Source organism: Dermacentor albipictus, chromosome 3, assembly GCF_038994185.2.
Source record: "Dermacentor albipictus isolate Rhodes 1998 colony chromosome 3, USDA_Dalb.pri_finalv2, whole genome shotgun sequence".
In the NCBI taxonomy this organism is placed as follows: domain Eukaryota; kingdom Metazoa; phylum Arthropoda; class Arachnida; order Ixodida; family Ixodidae; genus Dermacentor; species Dermacentor albipictus.
This window is the reverse complement of record NC_091823.1, coordinates 73052491-73074272: the sequence shown is the minus strand read 5'-3', so window position 1 is coordinate 73074272 and position 21782 is coordinate 73052491. Positions and strand designations below refer to the sequence as shown.

The following is a 21782-nucleotide window of genomic DNA, read 5'->3' as shown; positions in this document are numbered from 1 at the left end:
GCGGGACTTTTTTATTATGGTGTGCATCGGGTTCATTCAATCGCAGTTTTTATAAACGTGTCGGTGACAACCGAAGAATGCTGTGACATACGGTTTTTAAAATAATGCGACTGTCAGTTGCATCTGCTTGTCTCCGTGACATCATGCCGGAGGGGAACTTCATTTATTGGTGGCTCTCTGGCACAATGTGCTGAAGTGTGGAGGTAGATGGGCCATGTGCAGTCAGGCATCATTACTAGACTATTCGAGGCAATGTTACTAAACATTTGTGGCCTTCCTGGCCTTGTATCCCACTAAGGACAGGTAACTTGTCCAGATGTAACATCTTTACATGACACTGAGATAGCCTAATGTGAATACCTGTTACAGTCGGTGACAACCAAAGCACATAAAAGAGCTCCGTCCTCACAACTGCACGGCACCAGGCCCAACCTAAGTCGGGTACAACTTTAGAAGGCAGCGGCATTTGCCCCTTCGAAGGCGGATGCACGTTAGCGACCACCAATGGGCGTGCACTCTAGACTGACGTCATGAGCCGGATGGCCGATGACCTTGCCAGTGGAGAACATGGCAGCCCGCGTTTTGAACTAGGCTGAGCATGGTCCGAGTCAAGTCAGTGGGACTATTTCTTTAGTCGCGGAGGCAATTGGCTGCCATGCTTCGGTCATCTGGGTGGGACCTCTAAGTTGTACCCACAGAGGTTCCTAGAATAATTATTGTATGAAACTCTATGGTTGTAACCGACTTAGGTTAGGCCTGGTGCAGTGTGGTTGTGAGGGTGGAGCTGACTCTAATAGGTGTTCGTGTTAGACTATTTTAATGTCATGTAAAGATGTTACGCCTGGACAAGTTGTTTGACCTTAATGGGATACAAGGCTAGCAAAGCCACGAAAAAATTTATATAAAATGTTCTGTATATATTTTTGTGAAAGCTGGGGACAGTCATAGCTCTCAAATGAAAGGCAAAGTGCTTTCGCTGCCATTCTATTTTCACAGAGTGGAATGGTTGTCATTTTTTGCGTTGCAAGTATGGCGTCTTTGCCAGTTCGCAAGCGCTTGGGCTCGCGATTGTCGTTTTCGTCCAGCATCGCGGGAACGTTCTTCGTCTGTGGTCGTTTCGCGTCGGCGCCGTTTACATTCTCGTTGCTGTTCCCTCCGGCGCCCCTCGTACGCATGTTGTTCTTCGGGTGTACGAACTATACGTGTCCGCCCCATCGGTAACGCAGCTGTTTTTAGCGCCGATAACTCTCCTGTTTATATACTGCGATAACCTTGACGTCACGCTATTGTTCACGGCGAGCGTTCTAGGGCTCTATTCTGGACACGCATGGCGGCTGCACGGCCGCCATTATCCGCCATGTTTACTCTCTGATTGGCTGTCGAGAGGTCACGTGTTTTGAAATTTGTGCCGGGAAGCGGAAGTATTGCAAAATGTAATTTTGCGTTTTCATCAAGATGACGAAACGTGACGTGGAGCTGCAAATGTTATGGACTAATACATTTTTTTTATCCTTGGCAGATATATTGTGATGTTAGCGCTTCAAAAAGAATGTGAGCGGTAGCGTGCAGAAGCCAGTGCAATGCATCTGCAATTGCGCGAATATGTGGTGGCGATTCAAGATATGCGCCATGCCAGCTTGCTGATTGGCTGAAGGAATATCTCATGAGGAGCGTCACAGGAAGGGCTGTTTCGTAAACGTCATTTTGACGACGCGTGACGTTTCGCAGGGCCGCCATTGCTGAGATTTTCCGCCATAATTTTTGCTGCGACGAGCCGCGCGAATTATGCTAATGGGAAGCCATATGCAATGGCAGCCGAGAGGAATGCGTATCGCCACATTTTCCCCGTCGTTTGGCGCCACGAAAATCTTTTGTTCATAACGCGTGCTCATAGTATTTGCATCGCTCTCGGGTGGTGTTGGCATTTGTGTTTGGGGCCATCGTTTTTTAAAAGAACGCGTTTATACGAAATAATATTGGTTGAATATAGCAAACTTTCAGCAATGTTGTCCACTTTTCACTGCTGGATTTCTATTGTAATCGAGATTAATGCCTTTTCGCACAATCAGACGTTATGACAACGGCCTTTTTCTAATTTATAAAAAGAAATGTACGCAAGGTGGCGCCTTGAAGTTTCCTCCCGCCTTTCCTCCCGCGGTGCGAGTAACTAGCGAAATGAACAAGAGATGGCAGCGCCGGCGCTTGCGTCGCGCTAGTGGTTATCTCTGGCGCCCGCAACGCTATCGGTGATATTCGGCCGTTTCTGAGCCAGCCGAGTCGGGCTGAGTCACTTGCGTTTCACGAAATAGCGATAACGTGGCCTAGAACGTGCGCGCATCACCACTGGTAGGTCGCGTATGTTGTCTCAAGCAAGAAAACAAGGGCATTGGCGCCAACATGCGATGACTCATTGCATTTTCCGGGGACACGCATCCTAGCTATTGAAGCAGACGACGGCTTGTACGCAGCAGACGACGGAAGCGCGAAGCGTTTTCGACGGAACAATCATACGCTTTGAGATAGCTGCTTTATTTTTACTGCGGAGGAAAACTGTTTTGCTTAACCGATAACGCTACATTCAGTGCCTTCATTTCAGTTTCTTAGGCGAAACGTCAAGTTGGCGTCACGTTACGTAAGCAAAACTGGGCCACCGGCGCCATTTTGTTTGCGTCGCGCCTACGTCACGCACCGAAGAAAATGGCGGAATGTCCAGAATAGCGCCCCTAATCTGTTTTGCATTTTGGCACCTGCGCCGCCGTACTGTACCCACATGGGTTTGTTAGAAATCGCTAAGTCCATTTCTGTTGCCGGACGCCGAAAAAACTACGGACGGTTAGTCATATGCAGCTTTCGCTGTATCACAGAGAAAGAAATTGCTGTATTGTCACTTCCAAGCGAAACCAAAGCTTGTACATTGTCGACCAAATGTTCCCGTTCGTGCCTATAAATGTATCTAGAGACACTTCATTTTAGTTTGCGCTGCCTTGGGGCCTCGGTAATTTTACCTATGTGCACGCCTATAAGTGTTAAACAAAATACGCAAAAAAGTATACATTTCTGTGGCGCCCTCTGCATCAACGACTGCATTTTTAAAGCCGTAATCGCAGGCGACGGCTTGGTCAGCTCTCGGAGCATGCGCAGTCGGCGTAGACACGTTTCACGCGGTAGGATTGCTTGTTTATATTGAAATAAAACTGAGGTACCAGCTGCCTGCTGAACCGTTTTCCCGTCGAAAATGGGTGAGCCATTTCAACAATCTATTTGTGGTACACGGCGTAGTGCACCTAAGGTAACCGTAGGTCAGTTGTCGAAGCCGATGAAAGCGTCCGGTTCCGAGTGCGTTCTGTTCCGAATGGGGAATTCCTGCTTGAAAAGATCATGCTATAATGACAATATTAAGCGTCAGTAGCTCCTGATGTCTAATGACACAAAGCAGGATGCTTTTGTACTGTACGCAAAACAACACTTTGCATGTAACTAGCTCGGAACGTTTGTCCACCGTCGATTTACATCGCCGAGCTTATGGTGGTTTAGGAGTGCGGCCGCTAGCTTGACACTTGGCGTGTCGTGCCTTGCGTGCGCTACCATCCCATAGAAGGGCACAGTTAACATCTAGCCATGTAACTTGATTAACGAAAATCTCAATTCTTAGTCAAACAAGGGTATCCTCGTATATCGTGTGATCAGAATGTGAAATGCCGGGTCCTGGAACTGGTGTCTCATGAGTGAATGGGAACAGCAGTCCGAGATGAACGTAGGGTGCTTCTAGCGCTGTTAAATCGTATCGCTTTTTTCATACACTGACCCTGTTAACACACTGTTTAGATGACACACTACGCGTGACCGACCGTTGACTTCTAGTACCGAGTTTGCTATAGACCTGCAAGATTGTGAGCAAACTTGATTGTTTCTAGTACCGGTGTCACACGACCACTTTTTCTCGCGATCAAGCTCGATCCGGATCGAAATTTACGACTGCGATTGGCACACTCGCGCAGCTTGCGAAAAGGAGCCAATCACGACCGAGAAATTCGATCCGGATCGGGCTTGATCGCGATCAAAACTGCGCCATGTGACACCTGTATGAGGTCGTGCCTAGATCTCCGGTTCCTACCGTACATTTCACCGTATGCTACTTAAAAGTCTGGTAAGTGATAAATACTTTGTTCAATAAACCATGAAGCCTTCACTGCGATGTCGTACAGCTTACCTGCACACGTTACGCGGAGCCTTATGAAAACCGTGCATGGCACCCTGCTTTGTAACCTGGGCTGGGCTACACGTGTGTGGTGTGACAATGCAAAACTACATAACAGCGTTATCTCTAGAAGTAACCTGAAGTATGCAGCGTGATGGCTGAGCACGCTTCTCGTGATGCGGAACAGGTGGGCTTCTGAGCTACTTCAGAGGCTTGCTGGGCAGTCGGGAGATGCGGATCCTGATACTGGGTCTGGATGGTGCTGGGAAGACCACCATTTTGTACCGGTTGCAAGTCGGCGAGGTTGTTACAACCATTCCGAGTGAGTCCAGTCAATCCTTGGAGCCGATGTCCTCGCGTTTATTGTAGCCTCATGAACCCAGTGAGATAATTTTCATCTCGTTAAAGGTGGAAGCTCGCGCGTCTGCGAACCTGGCTTTTTAGTCACAACAGGGTTGCCTGTATTCACTTTTGCATTTATGCTCAATTTTAGCCTTGAAATTTGTCACAGACGCCTAGAGATGCTCGATGTTTCTGCTGCACGGTCCTGCATTCGTATGCAGTGAACAGTGTTTGCCCAACCACGTTGGCGAGCTGAGAATGAGATAATACTAGCTGAAATTGTGAATGTGTTAGCATTGGAACAGTGTTACAAGGACAGGAATGTAAGCATGCCAGCCCTAATTTCCCATCTATAATTTTCTCTGATAACCATTATTATTTGCATACACCTGCTTTGAATGGAATGTCATGTCCCCTTGTACATGCTCAGTGCTTCAGCACTTGTCACCAGCATCTGTAATCAAACATCCCTTCTATGCTTGCAAACAACTTTGTGTGGCAATGAAGGAAAAGCTACTGAACTCACTAGCCTCTACAAATGTGTTATTGCACCAAGTATTTCTGCTGCGTTTGACAGCACTTTTGGTTTCTTGTAAAAGATACTGAATCATTGTAGTTTCCAGGTGCAGTGGTTTCGCATTTACCGAATTGTGGAAGAGAAAAGGAGAAAAATAACCTAAATTTTACACTCATGGGTGTATTTTGTCCTATTTGGTGTTGTAAATATAATATAATGTTACGTTAAAGTTTTCTCTTCCTCAGCATAGACTAACGCTGATAAAAATGTGGGACTGTTATTCAGGAGCACCCTTGCTTGCATGTGCTTCACCTGCATAGCTTTCCCTTCATTGCCACAGAGAATTGGCACGCTTTGACATTTTTTACTTTATTAGGAACGTTTTGGGCTTTGGCTTCATTCTTTTACTACTTTCATTAAAAGAGCAGAAAGCTGAGTCTGGAGCTGCCTCCTAGTAACATTTTCAACTCCATGGCATCACAGATGCAAGTTATGGTGTGGGCGTTTTGTACAGGGCACAGATGTGCACTGTAGTTCACCAGTAAAACTGTGGTGTGTGCAGCAGTCTTATCACACTGTTAAAAGCAATTAAGTATGCCTGAAATTTCAATACAGAAAGAAAAAGACAAGGCAGTTGTGTGTACCATGTTAGCTGGATTATTTCAAAATTGTCAAGCTAGCTTTATTGTAAGCTGTTGATGCAGTGGAGTTGCAGAAAGCCAATTTTAATTTGACATGCTTCTATGGTGCTAGGGTTCTTTATGGGGTGGAAGGCTGTCCTGGTTCCTCTTATGATGTGACACGCAACTATTTAGCAGTGGAATACAGGGGCAGCGCTTCGTGATTAAAATTAGAATTAGTGCTGCCATTTCTCGAACAAAATAGCAACATTAAGGAGTAAACACAGCAGCTGAAACAAGGGTGTGTCTGCAGTGCAAAAAGAATCTGAACAAGCTATATCTGCAAACAGTAATGGAGCAGAAGCTGTTGTGTGGAAGCAGTCCTGCAATTCAAGCTCCTTATGGAGTAGAGAAATGGTATGGCAGCTATGCATAGAGTAAACAGCATTGCTGGCATCACATTTTTGTACTTTGTGTAGCAAATTACCTTCATTGCTCTGCAGTACATTACCAAGACTTGAAAACCAGGCATTGTAAAATGAACAGTCTTGGAAACTTGCATATCTGAACCAGCCACAGGAAAGTTGGCGAAACCCAAAGCTCTAAGTGCTCAGTAGCATTGGGCCACAATGCATGGTCGTGGTTCTTAGGGAAATAGTCTGCCTAGTGTTCACTACTAGCCATTGCATTGATTTGCATGGTCCCTGTCTTGGGACTGGCTTAGAATAATTTTAACATAATTATGCTGGTATATTTAGCAATATATTTAATACAATTTGTGTCTTACAAAACTGTTATTTTTGAAGCAACCCCATGACCTGAAGTATGGTTGGGATTTCGCTTTTCGTGACAATGGCCATCATATGCACTGTACTTTGAGATTCACTGAACGAACAGTAGTGAAAAGAAAATACTCACTGTATCATGTCAGCATCTCATCAGTCATAGGTATTTTGCTTCTTGCCGTATACAAGGTCTTATAAAAAATTTTTAAGAAACCTTGTAACACTGTTTAATGCATGTCTGTTTTTCTACTCTTTGCATTTCAGCTATTGGATTCAATGTTGAACAAGTTACATATAAGAACCTCAAGTTCCAGGTGTGGGACTTGGGTGGTCAGACAAGCATCAGGCAAGTTTAGCTATTTCAGTTGGCAATTTCAATGCATTGCACTGTTAGATTGTGCCTTTGCCATCATGTTTATCTGTAATTACAAGTGCACTTCGAACAGTCATGTTTGATATTGCCATGCTTCTCTTTTGCATTGCAGGCCATACTGGCGGTGTTACTTTTCTAACACCGATGCCATCATATACGTTGTTGACAGTGCAGACAGGGACCGTATTGGCATATCTAAAGAAGAACTAGTTTCCATGCTAGAGGTGAGGACACCTTTTTTCTCACTGTGTACCTGGAAGAGCCATAGAAAAAAGTGTTAGCGTCATTGCAAAATGTATATAAGATCCTCTCTACACTGTGGAGACATGGCTTCTCAGACTCTGTTGCAGCACCCACTCCAAGAAAAACACCGACACCACAAACTGCTGATGTTTAATCTTCTTCTGGTGAAGACAGGCCAGCTTTGACAGCCGGTCACTGGCATGTGAACCAGAGCTCGGGCCGTTCCGCGTCATAACTGTGGTTTTCATACCAGCTAACAAGAGGGGCCCTACGATTCCCATTGGTGTTATTATGCGCATTTGATGTTTCTTTTCACAACTGTTCTTTGCTCCATGGCTTGATGTGATCACAAGTGCGATCACCAGTGTGAAAGGCTCACTGCTTATGAAAGATATGGAGCCGTGATTTAATGACATCAGTACATTTGACACATCATTAAAAGCAGGTTTTGTGTACCCAATAATGCAACAATAACAACCATCCTAAGCCAACAAACACTGCAGTCTAGGAGAGCAGAGGGGATGAACTAGTACCTTTCTTTAATTAAAGTGGTTGTAAATAAAGAGAAAGGAAATGGAAGGTTAAGAGAAGACAACTTGTTGCCAATGTTCCTGGAGGCAAGTTGGCCTCCTTCACTGCTGACAAGTTGCCTTACCTTGCAGTGTAATTTTGCTTTATTAAGAACATGTGTCCAAAATTATTCAACAATTAAAGTAAATAATGACTTCCTTCATACCTTCCCTGCCTTTGATGCCTGTTTGCATATGGTGGTTACTTGAGTAAGCATCAAGCCCTTCAGTTCCCCGTATTATTCCAGTGCCATGGCACAACTTGTAATTTCCTCGTAATCTGAGGCATGGATGGGCGTAAGCATGCGGGGGCAGCAGGCCTCTGATATTGAAGCTTTCTTCTTTTTCGAAAAGCTGTGCTTTTCTAGAAAGAATAATGTGTTTCTAAGGTTATAATACTCGTGGAACAGGACAGTGTGTAAGCCTAGGCACTTGATTGAACTTGAATCTTCTAGCTAATTTTGCGTAAGCGCTACTAATACCTTGTTCTGCATTTTACATGCTCTCTTCTTGTGGAGCAGGAAGAAGAGCTGAAGAAGGCTATTCTTGTGGTTCTTGCCAACAAGCAGGACTTGGACGAAGCTATGACAGTGTCCGAGATACACTCAGCGCTTGGTCTAGATGCACTGAAGAACCGAACATTTCAAATATTCAAGACCTCCGCACTCAAAGGAAATGGCCTGGATGAGGCCATGGAATGGTAATGAAGCTCACAGAGTTAATGTTTATGTTGCTGCTTACATGTTTTTTGATGCTTTGAGCAGCAGAAAGGGTGTTGTGTGGTGGAGACTGTGTTTTGTAACAGCTCCTTTCTTAATGCACTCGTTTGGTAAATTTATCAAAAGTGTGTAGGCAAGGACAGTGCCATCTGTGACCTGTGTAGTTATGTAGACTAGCAATCACAGGTTCACGCTTGTTCTGTTTGCTTTTGCATTGCATATTTGCATACTGGCCTTAGATTAGAAAACAAAGGCATTACATCAGAATATGCAGTTATTTCTCACACTTCCATGATGTAACAAACATGTCACATACCTTGGCAGAAGGAGTGAGCAACAGAGGAGAGCAGGATGGAATATAGAAAAAATATTTGTTACAAACTGCAGCTCTGGCTATCGCATTTCTCGGGGCACATAGGAGTACTTTGAAACTCTTCAAGATGACTGAGTATTAAACAACATTTTCAAGGTCTTGAAAACATTAAACATTTTCAGTACTGCTTAGAAATAACTGTAGTCTAATTTTAGAGCATTCAAGCCAAGCTTAGCGAAATTTGTCGGGATGTCTGGCCACAAGATCGGTGTGTCCCAAAAGCTGAGGTAATTCAATACAGTAAGCAGTTTTATTGTTGTAGGTTGTTTGCTCACAAATGCACACAATGTTACTGCAACCATGGGAATTTGTGGAAAGGAAGGCAGAAGAATGTATGCATTGGTGATGATTAAACTGTTGTCTGCTTTTGTTCACAAAATGGCAAACATAAGCATGCAAGGATGCTAAGGCGTGTCTTATAGTAGTTTCTACATATTTCTTCAAGGCACATCATTAAGTAGTTGGCAGTCATTAGCTCATTTGACTTCTTAGTCAGGTTATGTCATTATTACAGAAATAGCTGTAGTTTTCAGCAAAAATTGTCAAGAAGCAGCTGCAGCTTCTGCTTTAGAAGAGCGTGACCTCCCATTCCTCTTAAAGGACTTGCAGTGAGGCAGTGGTGGCACACGTGCTTGCGGTTTAAGCTGTATTGTGTGTACTGCTGTGGCATTTCTTTATCTTACTGCTTCCACAGGAAGTTGCCAAACTAGCTCACTTTTACAGGCACTATGTAGTAAGTTTCTTAATGACCTGTGCTTTTTTATCCTAACTGACAAATGCCAAGTTTACTTTGAAGTTCTGCACATGTACATTCACAAGCAAAAGTTTAAAGACCATGGCATCAGGAAAAAAATAGGAAATTTCTTTAAGCATATCCATGCTGTGTGGCATTATTTTAATGCATTGCATTGGTTGAACACATGCTGTACCTCTTCATTTCATCCTGAATCCCTTACCGGGAAAGAAAAAAAGATTTTTCGCAGTGCCTTTGAGAGTTTTAAAACCTTTGCTCGTGAGTGTATATCATGGTTGACAAGGTACTTATTTTTGACTTGCGCACTTCCATGACAGTGACGAAAACATGTCATGTAGCTGCCGCTCCACTGAATTGTAATTTGTTTTCTTTTTGATGCAAAAGCACCAAATGGCCCATTGAGTGAAAAAGTCGATGGTGTCTGTGGCAGCGAAACTGTGCCCAAATTCCCATTGACTGGGACACCATGTCATGAGTGCGCCTCCATAGAGCAGATTGACATGAGTTGTGAACTCTTGTCCACAACTTGTGTCACTCACTGACACTCTGTCTCACTACTGTGTAGAGAGAGTAAGAGTCAGGGTACTCATGAGTGAATATGCTGACCTGTGATGCTGATGTCATTGCGCCGTTTCCTCCTTTTCAGGTTATCAAATGCACTTACCAACAACAAGTGACCGACGATCCAGCAAAGAGGGAGGCTTCAGCCACGCCAGTCCACCATCATTGTCACCTCAAAGTGTGCGTTTGTGGAGAAGTGTGGAAAAGAACAGTTCCTGGGGCTGCTGACAAAAAGCGAGAGGAGCAGCGGTGCAGGAGAACTGGCTCCGCACAGCTTGGCGGTGAGGCGCGTGGCCACACTTGCATGCCACGCGTGGACCCTGGTGCACATTGGGAAGAAGGCCCTGGAGTGCGTCGCTTCTTTGCCATTCCCCATCTCTAGTCTGTGCCGAGAGAGCGAGGAGAGCCGCAGTTTGTGTTTTTGCCCCCTTGCTGAAAGCTCCTCAGTAGCCCCGACATGTCGGAAACATTCCTGGCTGGCTGGTTGGTCGATTTGTTTTGTATCTTCTGGTTAGGTGACTGTGTAATTGAAGCTTTTTTTTTTATATGTGTCTTTTAAGTCCAAGATAAAGCTGAGCATTTTTCTCTTGGACTTCTGCCTGCTCATTTGTTTTTCTTTCTTTTTTTATGTAGCAGCTTGCTTATAGTGAGAATCGCTCGTGAAATTTAAATGGCCCTCGTCCGAAGAAGTTCATGTGGTGGGTGGTGAAATAAGCCGTAGATATGGAGACAAACTGGTATGTGCAGAGCTGCAGATGCACTTGTTCATGAGTGAATTGGTGAGGTGGGCACCCCCACAGTGCTGTGTGCTTTGGGAAAGGTACCTATAAACTACTGTGCTTGAATTCATTTAACTTAAAGCTTGTGAACTGTGGTTGTCATCTCATTTCGGGCACGTGGACACATGCTAGACTAATGCTGTTATCCAGCTGCACTCACTTGTCAAGACAGAAAGGTGCTGAAAGGTAAAACCTTTTCAAGAAAGAGCATTGGTTTTTCTTTTTTGTGCATTGATGCCTCCGGCCATCAGAGCTGACATAGTATGCCTTGCAGTAGCTGTGGTTGCCTGGTGCTAGCAAACTATAAAATGGCGTGAACTTTGTTGTCTCCTTTCTGAGAAAAATATTTGTGGAAATTGCTGCTTTGGGTTGCTGAATGCTTGGTCAAATTGGTTTAATTTATTGGTTTCCTGTGAATGCATCACTCGTTCACGTGAGATCTTCTTTGTTGGGTCAATTCTAGTGTTCATTATTATGTCAAAACCAGCGTTAATATTCAATACAGAAATAACATGGGTGAAGCAGTTAGCATAACCGCAATTTTAACTTTGTACTGGAAGATTGCTCTGAGCGAAATACTACATACTTGCATATGACATTTATGCAAGTATTCTTTTGTACGTTAATAACATATTGAAATGTTTATTTCAGTTTGTGAGAATTTGGGATCACATTCAAGTGCAGTTCTGTGGAACTAAAGATTCACGAGTATCTGTAGATTTATGGGAGGGGGGACAGAGAGCAGCATTAAAAGTTGCAAAGCTTTCATTGTTCTAAACCAACTAAAGGGTCAGGTGCTCGCAACCTACTGAAAACCACTATGGGGTAGTGAATTTGTATGGCGGTGTGTTTTTTATTGGAAAATACCTGGCATACCCCATCCTACAGGGCTGTAGTCTTGAAGGCATTTCTTCGATATTATTCTTTATCCCTTTTCTCAAAAACACTGCCTTCATCTGCACAGGCAGACAGCATTAAAAGCATGAAATGCTGTCACTAATGTGTGCCTGTGCATGAAGGTGTTCAATAACAAGCTTAGCAAATGCATTTTTCTTAGTTGTTGTGAAGCTGCGGACACAGCATAGGCACATTAATTTCCAGGGCATCCAACATTTCTAATATATTCAGAGTGATCTGCAGATATGTGAGAGCTTTATAAATTTTGCTGTTTTACAACCTCTGCTTTTGTAGGAAAGATGCTGTGGCCTCTAGGTAGGCGAGCTTTGTGCTGATGCTGTGCCCACTGCTATATTTACTGAGATGGAGGATGACTAGTATGGCAAAATGGACGCACACAGTGTGATTGGTTGGTGCAGCTAATTACTGAAAATGGGAAACTTGTCACCTTTGCTGGTATGTTTCTCCTTCTAAGCGCACACCCATGCCAAAGCCCTGTTCAGAGTCTATATGTCATTTAAAGGCAGCCGGGAATGTGAAATAAAGGTCTTTTTATGAATGAAATTTTTTGTGTAATCGCCAAGGCTGTTTGGTCATGCTCGGTCGTAAATTGCATCTTTTTAACTTATGCTTAGTTCATGTAGAGTGTTTCATCATGTTCTCTTCTGCTGGCACATTCACTGGTATTAGGTCTTTAAGTTCTCCTGTGTGTCTTGGGCATGAGGTGGCTCAATATGGCTGAACTATTTCACTTGCTCTTTGACTGGGCTCCTTGGTGGTCACATGTTAAATTTGTGGCCTCATACATGTGTACAAAAGGCAACAAGCTGTTTCATCTGAGATTATTCTCTTGCGTATGTTGGAATCGGAGCATCAATATGGAGCACTGCTTCCAAGTCCTTCAGAAGAAAACCCACGAGTTACCACTGGTAGTAATGGGTGGCCAATTTAGAAGTCATTATCTGTCTTTCGACACTTTCTCTTCCCATATGAAGTACATTGCATATATAGAGGGAAAAAAGTTGGCGATTCCGTCAATATTGCATAGTCCCCGCCATCTCCTGTCATCCATTACCTCCACCCCATTCAGTAACTGTCATAATAGAGATGACAGTGCCACCTGCTGGAAGTCACCTGCGAAACTGGGCATTTCCAAGCTTACTGCAGATAAAAATTCGCCCGTGCCTGATTCTGTGGCACGAGGCTGGTGGCTGGAGGCTGTGGCACGAGGCACGAGGCTGGTGACCCTGAGAGCAACAGTAGGTGGCAAAATACAGTTGAACCTCAGTTTAAAGGGCACCTTACCAAGTTGGAGCATTGTAAACAGGCAATCGTGGGGCATAGACCACACGGTAACGATTGTCTCTGTAAAGTATTATCACACTGATGTACACTGCGAATTATCACACCGATGTACACCGCGAATTATCACACCAATGTACACCGCGAAAAGTGTTGAACATTCAATCAAGCCTACACATTCCTGAAGGAGCCTTTGGGGCGACGAGCAAGTGATGTTACGTGCAGTGGCACATACGCGTCACACGCACACGGGGTGGCAGCAGCACGAATTCCAGGAATCTCCGTGAAATGAGCATGCAGAACAGCCTCAGGAAACACACTACACAGCAAGATCAGGGAGACAAAAGGGGGTGGTTATAGTCTTGTGGGGAGGGAGTCGTGACAGAAAGAAGGCGATTATTGAAAGGTAGAATAACTGCTCTTGCAGGAGAGCGAGGGGAATAAGCGGTTATAAAAAAAAAGAAGAAAAAAGGAAAAACTGCTTTTGTTGTCTTCCACACTGGTGGATTTCTTAATTGCCCTGCTTGCATGCACTGCTCGACGCCAAAGGGGAGCGTATCCACTGGGGAGGGTAGCTGGCCTCTTTGCATGTCATTTCATCTATCTTGGGGGCCCCATCGCTAGAGAGAGAGAGGAAAAAGGATAAATAAAAGGTAGGGAGGTTAACCAGGACTGAGCCCGCAGTTGACTTCCTTGAACAGGGGAAGAAGTAGGAAAATGTTAAGTCCACTTGATATCGCCAACGTAGTGACATTTCTCTGCTCTGTCACATAGTGTCGATCAGTGCGGTAGCCTTGAGAAATCACAGCAGTGCTCTTGTGGCCTTTTGTAGCTACAATATCTGAGGCCATGTTCCCAGGATTGTTCAATGTGAAAGGTTTTCCATCCAGCTAAATTAGAGATGTATGGAGGTCATGAGTTTCATTTTCAAAGAATAGGCAGTAGATGAAAGGGGAAAATTGGCATCCACCCACATTGTAGCACAAAGCTACAAGGCAGTAGCATAGGAGGTGTTCTAGAGAGCTTTATCGAAAACGGCTGCCTCGACTGCACATGCGCAAAGTTTACCAGACTTCGATGAGTTTACCGGAACGACTTCCTCTGGTTACCGTAGTGCTGTGCAGCAACACAGCACATGGCAGCCATTGCTTAGTCTCGTCTCACATTGAGAACAAAGTATAAGTGCTGTTTCATAGTTTTTATTGAGGTGATTTGTTTGTTTTGACACTGCCAGGCCTAGAGGAGAGTGCATAGGTGAGAAAGTGTCTATTTTTACCTAACAGGTGTGGTGACAGCACTGCACAGCATTGGTAAACGCTAATGTGCGTGGTGCCAACTGGTACATATGGAAATTAACACCTTAGGAAATATAACTTGTGTTCTTAATTATACAGTTTATTTCCCTTATTCTTTCCCTCGTTGCATTCTTTGTTGGCTTCTTACGGCTGCAACGTCGTAAATACAAAAAGGCAGTCTAAGGCAGGTTTGTAACTCCAGCACGCTTTGTTATCTACGAGAGCAATAACTGAATCTAATACTCTGGTCACATGACATTCCAGGGGTCACTTTATGCGGATTTCGACAGTCACAAATAGCAGTAAAAACTGCTGCACATTCTTTACTAATATAATCAACCTTGCCTAAAAATTTTATTGTGATGGCAATTGTACGGATATCCAGGTGCGTGCATGCTGTTGCCATTGGGCGCTGTCGTCGTGTTTTAATCCCTACGTGCAACAACGCATTTGCGGCTAGCGTGACCCTAGCCACAGAACCCGCTTGGATCGCGCTCTGAGTGTTGGAGATCACATTCTAACTGGACGTGGGCACTACGTCGCGCGATGCCATGCGCAAGGCAACTGCCGTAGGGCAGAAGGAATAGCAGCTGCCGTGCGTCTCGCAATGCTGGTGTAGCGACGAGCGCCCCCAGTGTAGTTGGAGGTGAACATCGGTGGTGCACGAATGAATTCGTCGTTAGTGAGCACTCGGTGAAATATTAAATAACGTTAGCTGGACCTTTACTCTACATTCTGCAAATGTACACACAGCAGCTCAGCAGTAAGGCTAGCGTGCACAAAGCTCATGCCAGCAGTAGAAGGCAGAATGCCGTTCGTGGCTTCGGCACCGAGCCACTTGACGGTGACAAATTGACGATTGAGTGGAGCGCTTATGGTGCGGCCACTTCGTCATTTTTGCAGTCAAACGCACTCCGCGTCTCTGAAGACCCTCTCTCTGCGCTGAAGCAGCGCATGCACCGTCGATAGCGGGACAGCACGAGGACGGCGGCAACAAACGCGACGGCGTAAACACCGTCTTGAGCGTCAAAAGGGAGTGGCAGCACGAAACGTTCGCTGTGGGACACGCACGCTCATCAGGCCAGCGTTGCGACCGCAGTCATCGAGTGAACATGACACCACGCATGAATGCATAAATTAAGCGAATGTTTATTGCAATTCATACTGCTCATAAAGATACGAGCCTTACTTAGCTTACTGACATGTTCTATAATACTTGGCTATCGCTATCAATTCTTTGCCTTATGGTTGAAACTGTGACTTTTTTTACGTTGGACCTGTGAAGGGCGTCCAGAGTATTAACACTGGGGCCTCGCAGGCATGTAACACATACTCCTTGCTTATGTAAAAACAAGATGCCACGTTTTTGCATGGACATTGATGTCAAACAAAATCTGTAAGCAAATGAAAGAAAAAGAAAAAAGTTTTCAATAGCTGTACTCGCTTATGTACTAAACTGAGCAGCACCACACTCATCAGTGCAACCGCCAATACAAATTAATAACTGACTGCAGTAGAGGGTGCCAATTTATCTTAGGATGAACTCTTGCAGTATTTGAAAACGGCTCCGAACTGTTTTGCAAAGAAAGCATTTTTGATGTCGGGATGATGTTTCTCCACTTACTATGCAAGGCGAAAGATCTCTGCTTCTGTTCTTCTCAGCAATAAGCACCCTGAAAGGCCAGATATTGCCGTTGTCACGCTAAAGACACTTGCAAAACTTATTACATTTGTTTTTTCAGTGCCTCACATAGCCGTTTATTATATAGATTCTAGGATATGAGTGGTATCAACAAAATGCCCTTATATATATATATATATATATATATATATATATATATATATATATATATATATATATATATATATATATATATATATATATGTATGGCTGCCCCCCCCCCCCCCCCTAAACACACGCACTCGCACGCACACACAACCCGAGAAACGTCTAGCTCTGTTGGCCTTCTATTGGAAGGACCTTTATAAGAAAACCTGGGAAACCGCTGTCGTCCTCAACAGGTACAGGGTCGTCCACTCATAGTACGAACACGGCGTAGCGTGGCCGCGTAGGGGAAGCAACGCAGGCGCACAGGGGCATTGAGGCGGGGCTTCTTGTCTGCTAAAGCGTGTGAGCGCGTTGTACTTGCCTTGCTGTGACACACATTTAACTTTGCATGCTTGCAGCGCCTGAGGGCGCCGCGACGGCGTTGCGGGAAAGCGCACTTCACTCACTGCAGCGTGTTTTGTAGTTTCCGCGGACGAAAACTGCTCGGTACCTCTTTTCACTGCCACGATTCCAGTTAAATCCGTGTATTCTTGCAAGTTTATCAGGATTGGTTTGGTTTGGTTTATGGGGTTTAACGCTGCAAAGCGACTCTGGCTTGGAGAGACGCTGTAGAGGAGGGCTACGGATAATTTGGACCAACCGGGGTTCTTTAGCCTGCACTGAAATAACGCAGCACACGGGCTTTCAATGCATTTCCCCTCCATGGAAATTCGGCCACAGCGGCTTGGTTTGGAACCTGCGGCCTTGGTCTCGATGTCTCTTGGCTTTCTTCATATATACTAAAATCGCGCATCGTCGAGACGGTCGCCGAGCAAACAGGTCTCGCGCCCGGCACGTCCTATTCGCTGCTCGCCCCTACTCGCTGGCAGAGGCCCGGGCTGGTCTCACTCTAGTCTGATTTATTGTAATACATATACAGTCGATGGCGCCGCCTACCTGGCTAGTTATTTGGTGCAGGGTGTCTACCATCCGAGGAAACCGGGAATTCTCAGGGATTTTGAGTAGTCTGCAAAAACTCGGAGAATTTGTGCCTCTGGCAGAGAAAATTAGCTGTAATTTTATTGAAGAGGTCGAAAGCCGTGGTAATGCTGGCTCGAGTAACAGACAGGAATCATAATGAATCGTCTGTGACGTCATGTCATCGGCTGGAGGAGTTGCCAGTGTACAGTCAACTATCGGCTTTCCCGATTCCTGATAACTTGGACGGCTTCTCGGCACCACCGCGTACCCCATAGAGTCAATGTATCAGAACGTCTGAAATTTCTGCCGTAAGAACTCTTTGCCGTCCGATTTTCCGGACGTTTTGCCGTTACCGCAGGTCCGAAACGGCATTAAAGCCACCACCGCTGTCATTTTCATTACCTTGCCGCCTCGAACCGGCGCTCTCGCATGCAGATCCGCTAGAAGCCGTAGTCACCACTGCGGCAACGCTAGTCCTTTAGCTGCTTCTCCGTTCGCTATGAAGCTTCTTGCCGTTAGGTGCCGTGTTTTTTGTTGAAAGAATTCGCAGCTGTGAGCAATGGCATGGACTTCGCCTTTGTGGTCCTCGCGATTGGCTTAGAAGCTTGGAAAGCACAATGCGTTGCATAATGCCGGTACCCGAAAGTCAGCTTCGCCTTCTTACAGAAATGTTACTTGGTGAAGCATACGCAAAAGTATTGCAGTGAAGCATAACAAGCGTGGGAAGGGGCTATTGCCACGGTACACAGTATGTATTCCTTAATTATACACACGTGCACCCGGCATTTTTTGTTACAGTACGAGCACCGATATGCCTAATACGTGTACCGACAGGCCTTCAGAGCGTTTTCGAATGTACCTGTGGCGGTTTGAGCCCTTGAGGGCAGTAAATGACATGTATTTATTTTTTCCAACTGGCCGATTTTTTGGGTGTTTTCGCGGCCCCTAGGGAGTTGGAAAAATCGGACGTGGACTGTGCAACTGACCAAGAAGATGCTTCAGATGGCCCGTGGGGCGAACGAGTGGCGGAAGGAGGACAAGAACAGAAAGAACCTACGCATTGAGGAATGAACGGGAAAGGAAGGGTGCTGCCGCTGTTTTGAAGGAGCTTGAGCTCAAAAAACAAAGTGTTGTCTGATGCCGAGATGCAGATGTCCCTCGTCCAAACCAAAAGAAACTCTTTAAAGCAGTAAACAACACTGAGGCCTCGTGCGTCGGCTGAAAGTATGTTAGGACAGTTGAGGTTGAGTTACGAGTTGTTGAGAGAATCTCAATTGTGGCGAATTTCGGGGCTCATACCACTGAACTTTCTGTCAGTTGATAGAAATAGCTCATATTTGAAAATATTTGCTTCTGTATGCATCTCCTTTTTATTCGTATTTGAGAATGTCCGACTCGATTTGCAATTTTTTTCAAGGATATCTATTTTCTGTGCATTTTACTAACCCCTCCCTTCTGTTCTCTTTTTGAATAACATAAACACTGCTCCTTAGTATTCAAATGGGATTAAGTTGCTTTTTATAATTTTTTTTTATATGCTTACTAGAGAGTGACAACATTGGGCGATATGGTTTCAGCCCGTCTTGACATAAAACATAGTTCTGCATCACTGAGGGAATATTGCTGAGGCACTCGGGGAAAACTTGGGAAAACTCAGGGAATTTGGAAATGTCAATTTGGTAGACACCCTGGGGAGACAGTGGTACTACCCTTTGTTGCCACCTGCTACGTATCCTTCTTTCTGTTCCGACCCGTACTTCCCCGCAATGGACTTGCACGAGTAATGAGAGTGTAATCATCAGTTCCATGTCTCACCGTTGTGGAACATCTTTTCGGTTCTTAGTCCATTCTCCGGTCCACAACTTCTGCATTATTCTATTCACCATCCCCAAACGCATGGCCTAGCCAAACGCCACGAACAGAAAAATCAATATCTTCAATACGTTCTCAATGTGAAGTAAATTCCCAAGGGCTGCGACAGCGTCAGCGTCCAGTCTTTCATCACCTCCGCCTTCCAAAACCGTACGGCGCGAGACGACTGCTTTAAATCCATTCTTCTGTACGCTCAACCCACGACCGATACCTTGGACACCACCCTCTAATTTTCTGGCGGCCCCTCCTGAAGAAGCTCGTCACCTCACCCGCCTTCGCGCTCTCGCTTCCCAAGATTGCTCTATAAAGTGCACTATGGTGGTTCCTGCTACCATGGGCATGACACTCTCTTATCAAATGGCGACGCTGATGTGGTGCTGCAAACGATTTCCAAGCTAGCTTTATCGTCTGTCCAAGGAAAGGTTATCGTATTGTTTGTGAAGGCTCAGACCACCAGGCGTTGTTTTCTCGTGATAATCCAGAACCGCTTCAAGGGAGATTCGTACTGTACCCTCCTCGACGATGTGTTGTTCCCTTATCTCATTGGGCAAGGGAACAGCATGCCATTTCCGGAATATGATTTCGTCGTGCTGCATGATAACTCGCGCATGCACAAGTCCAAAAATGTTGCTGCGTTTCTAGAGGGTCGTGACGTGGCAGTCCTCGAATGGCTTCCCCAATGGCCTGACCTCAAATTTATTGAAAATATCTGGGGCAACGTGAAGTTTGCTCTGGGATATCGCCATCTCCACGCCCTCTCAACGGACGCACTGTAGGCTATTGTATTGTAGGCTCAGTGGTTAGGATGCTAGCCGGGATACCTAATTTACATACCGGCAGCAGGTGCCGCGTTTCAATGGACGCAAAATGCAAGAACGCCCGTGTGCTGCGCGATGTCACTGCATTTAAGAGCACCGGGTGGTTGAAATTATTTGGGGCCCCTCAGCAACGTCTTCATTAAACCCCATAAACGTTAAACCCCATAAACAAAACCAAACCACTCCCGAAAAGCTTGCCACAATACATGCATTTAACTGGGATCGTGGCACTGAACAAAGGAACCGCTCAGTTGTACGCGGAAACTGCCCAGCACGCCGCCGTGAATGAAGTGCGCTTTCCCGCAACGCGGTCGCGGCATGCTGAGGCGCTACAAGCATGCATTAGGCGTGCTTCACAGCAAAGCAAGCACAGCGAGCTCCCGCCCTTAGCAGACGACACGAAGCCCCGCCTTCAAGCTCCTGTGCGCCTGCGCCGCTCAGCTTCGATGCGCGGCCGTGCCGCGTAGTGCCGCGTGCGCTGGCGCTCCATGGAGCGCCCTCATACAGGAACGCTACCACAAAACCAGGCAACTACGCTGTGTCGTGTGGACGACCCTGTACGTTAGAAAGCGACCGCCATCAAATGCGATTCTACGTGCTTCACAGATGTGTGGCACGTAGATAAACGGGCGAAGAGATCGGGAGGAGTCGCAAGCGGAGTTTCCTTGAGTTGCACATGGCTGTCGCAGTCAAAGCTTCGCAGTTTCGCTGAAAGTGCTCGCATTCTGTCATCGTCATAATCGCATTTCCTCTCGGAGCTCGCCGCCGTGACTCAGCTGCTGCGGCGTTCTGCTGTTGAACACAAAGCCCCGGGTTAGATTCCCGCCTGCCGCGGCCTTGTTCCGAGAGGGGCAGGTATGCAAAAGATCTCGCGCGCCAAGTTTTGTATGCTCATTGAAAAACGCAAAGTCATGAAAATTAATCCGGAGCCTCCCAATAGGGCGCCTCTCATGCAGGCACAGTGTGGTTTTTCAACGTTCACAACTTCACGGATTCTTAATTGCTCGAAATGTTACATTTTGTGTATCGTATAATAATGAGACGCCGTGTAACTCTCGTAGGAGTTGCAAAAGGGGTCATAGACAACGGTTTTATATAAACATGGTGAGCGTGAGAAAGAAGAAGAAGAAAGTGCTGCGTCTTCATTGATTGAGTGATGCAAGCATGAAAGAGCGAAGGTTAGTTTTGTAACAGATAACCGATTTTTGTGATGCCGGATCTGTCGGTAATTTGGTCCACAACTCCGCTGCATCATACGAAAGGGGGAAATGGTCCATAATTAGTTCAGGGCGTCCGACAAACCTAGTGTTCGAGGTCGTTGATCTTAGTGGATATGAGATATTATGATGATTCTTTTTTTATTGGAGGACATAAACTAATTTTGTTTATAGTTTTATAATCCAAAATGAGGACTTGCTAACGAATGTAATCTTGTAATGATAGTATATTAAACATTATTTTTAAGCGGAGCACATCATGATATACTTTTAGACATAATAGTAGAGCATAGATCCACTTTTGGAACATAGAACCCCGGCAATTTGAAGAGACACTAAATGGAAGAATAAGTTTAACTGTATTAGTGAATTACCGTTTTCCAATGTAAAAAAAGAAAGGTTGTTACCGTAAGAGGAGGCCTGATAATCTAGAAAAAGACGCAAAGACAGGTGGCGACACTGCTTTAAAGTTCTCGCACCATCTCGCCGTGACGTCACGAATTTTGGTGATGTCTTCTCCTTCCTAGTTAATAAATTTTTTTTTCGGTGAAGATGGACTGCACTGTATTACTCTAAAGCGACCAACGGTAGAATCTAGATAGTTTAGAGTAGTCTAACTGCACGACAATAACCCAAATACGATAAATGCATTGAAATTCGTCACGTCACACAGAAGTACCGGCGCTATAGAGTTCCGGCGCGAAAAAACAAAGAAGGAAGTTGGGTCCTCATTTTTTGTTCTTGTGACAACTTCCTATCGCGAAAACAACGAAAATTGAGTTTTTAAATACTTTGTCAA

General features: G+C 45.3%; 1 protein-coding gene across 1 annotated transcript; it reads left to right on the top strand.

The window, feature by feature from the left end:
- Nucleotides 1-3083: 3083 nt before the first annotated feature.
- On the top strand, nt 3084-10646 carry Arl1 (ADP ribosylation factor-like 1). The gene is made up of 6 exons (XM_065430166.2): nt 3084-3239; nt 4386-4520; nt 6727-6808; nt 6948-7059; nt 8169-8347; nt 10140-10646. Exons 1-6 carry the CDS (start codon nt 3236-3238, stop codon nt 10168-10170), a joined length of 543 nt encoding a protein of 180 aa, XP_065286238.1. The 5' UTR covers nt 3084-3235; the 3' UTR covers nt 10171-10646.
- The last annotated feature ends 11136 nt before the right edge of the window (nt 10647-21782 follow it).

What these genes read in the sequence shown, in the direction of transcription:
- Arl1 (XM_065430166.2), top strand. An exon ending in GGTTGTTACAACCATTCCGA is followed by an intron (nt 4,521 to 6,726) that starts GTGAGTCCAGTC and finishes TTTGCATTTCAG; the next exon opens with CTATTGGATTCAATGTTGAA. An exon ending in AACTAGTTTCCATGCTAGAG is followed by an intron (nt 7,060 to 8,168) that starts GTGAGGACACCT and finishes CTTGTGGAGCAG; the next exon opens with GAAGAAGAGCTGAAGAAGGC.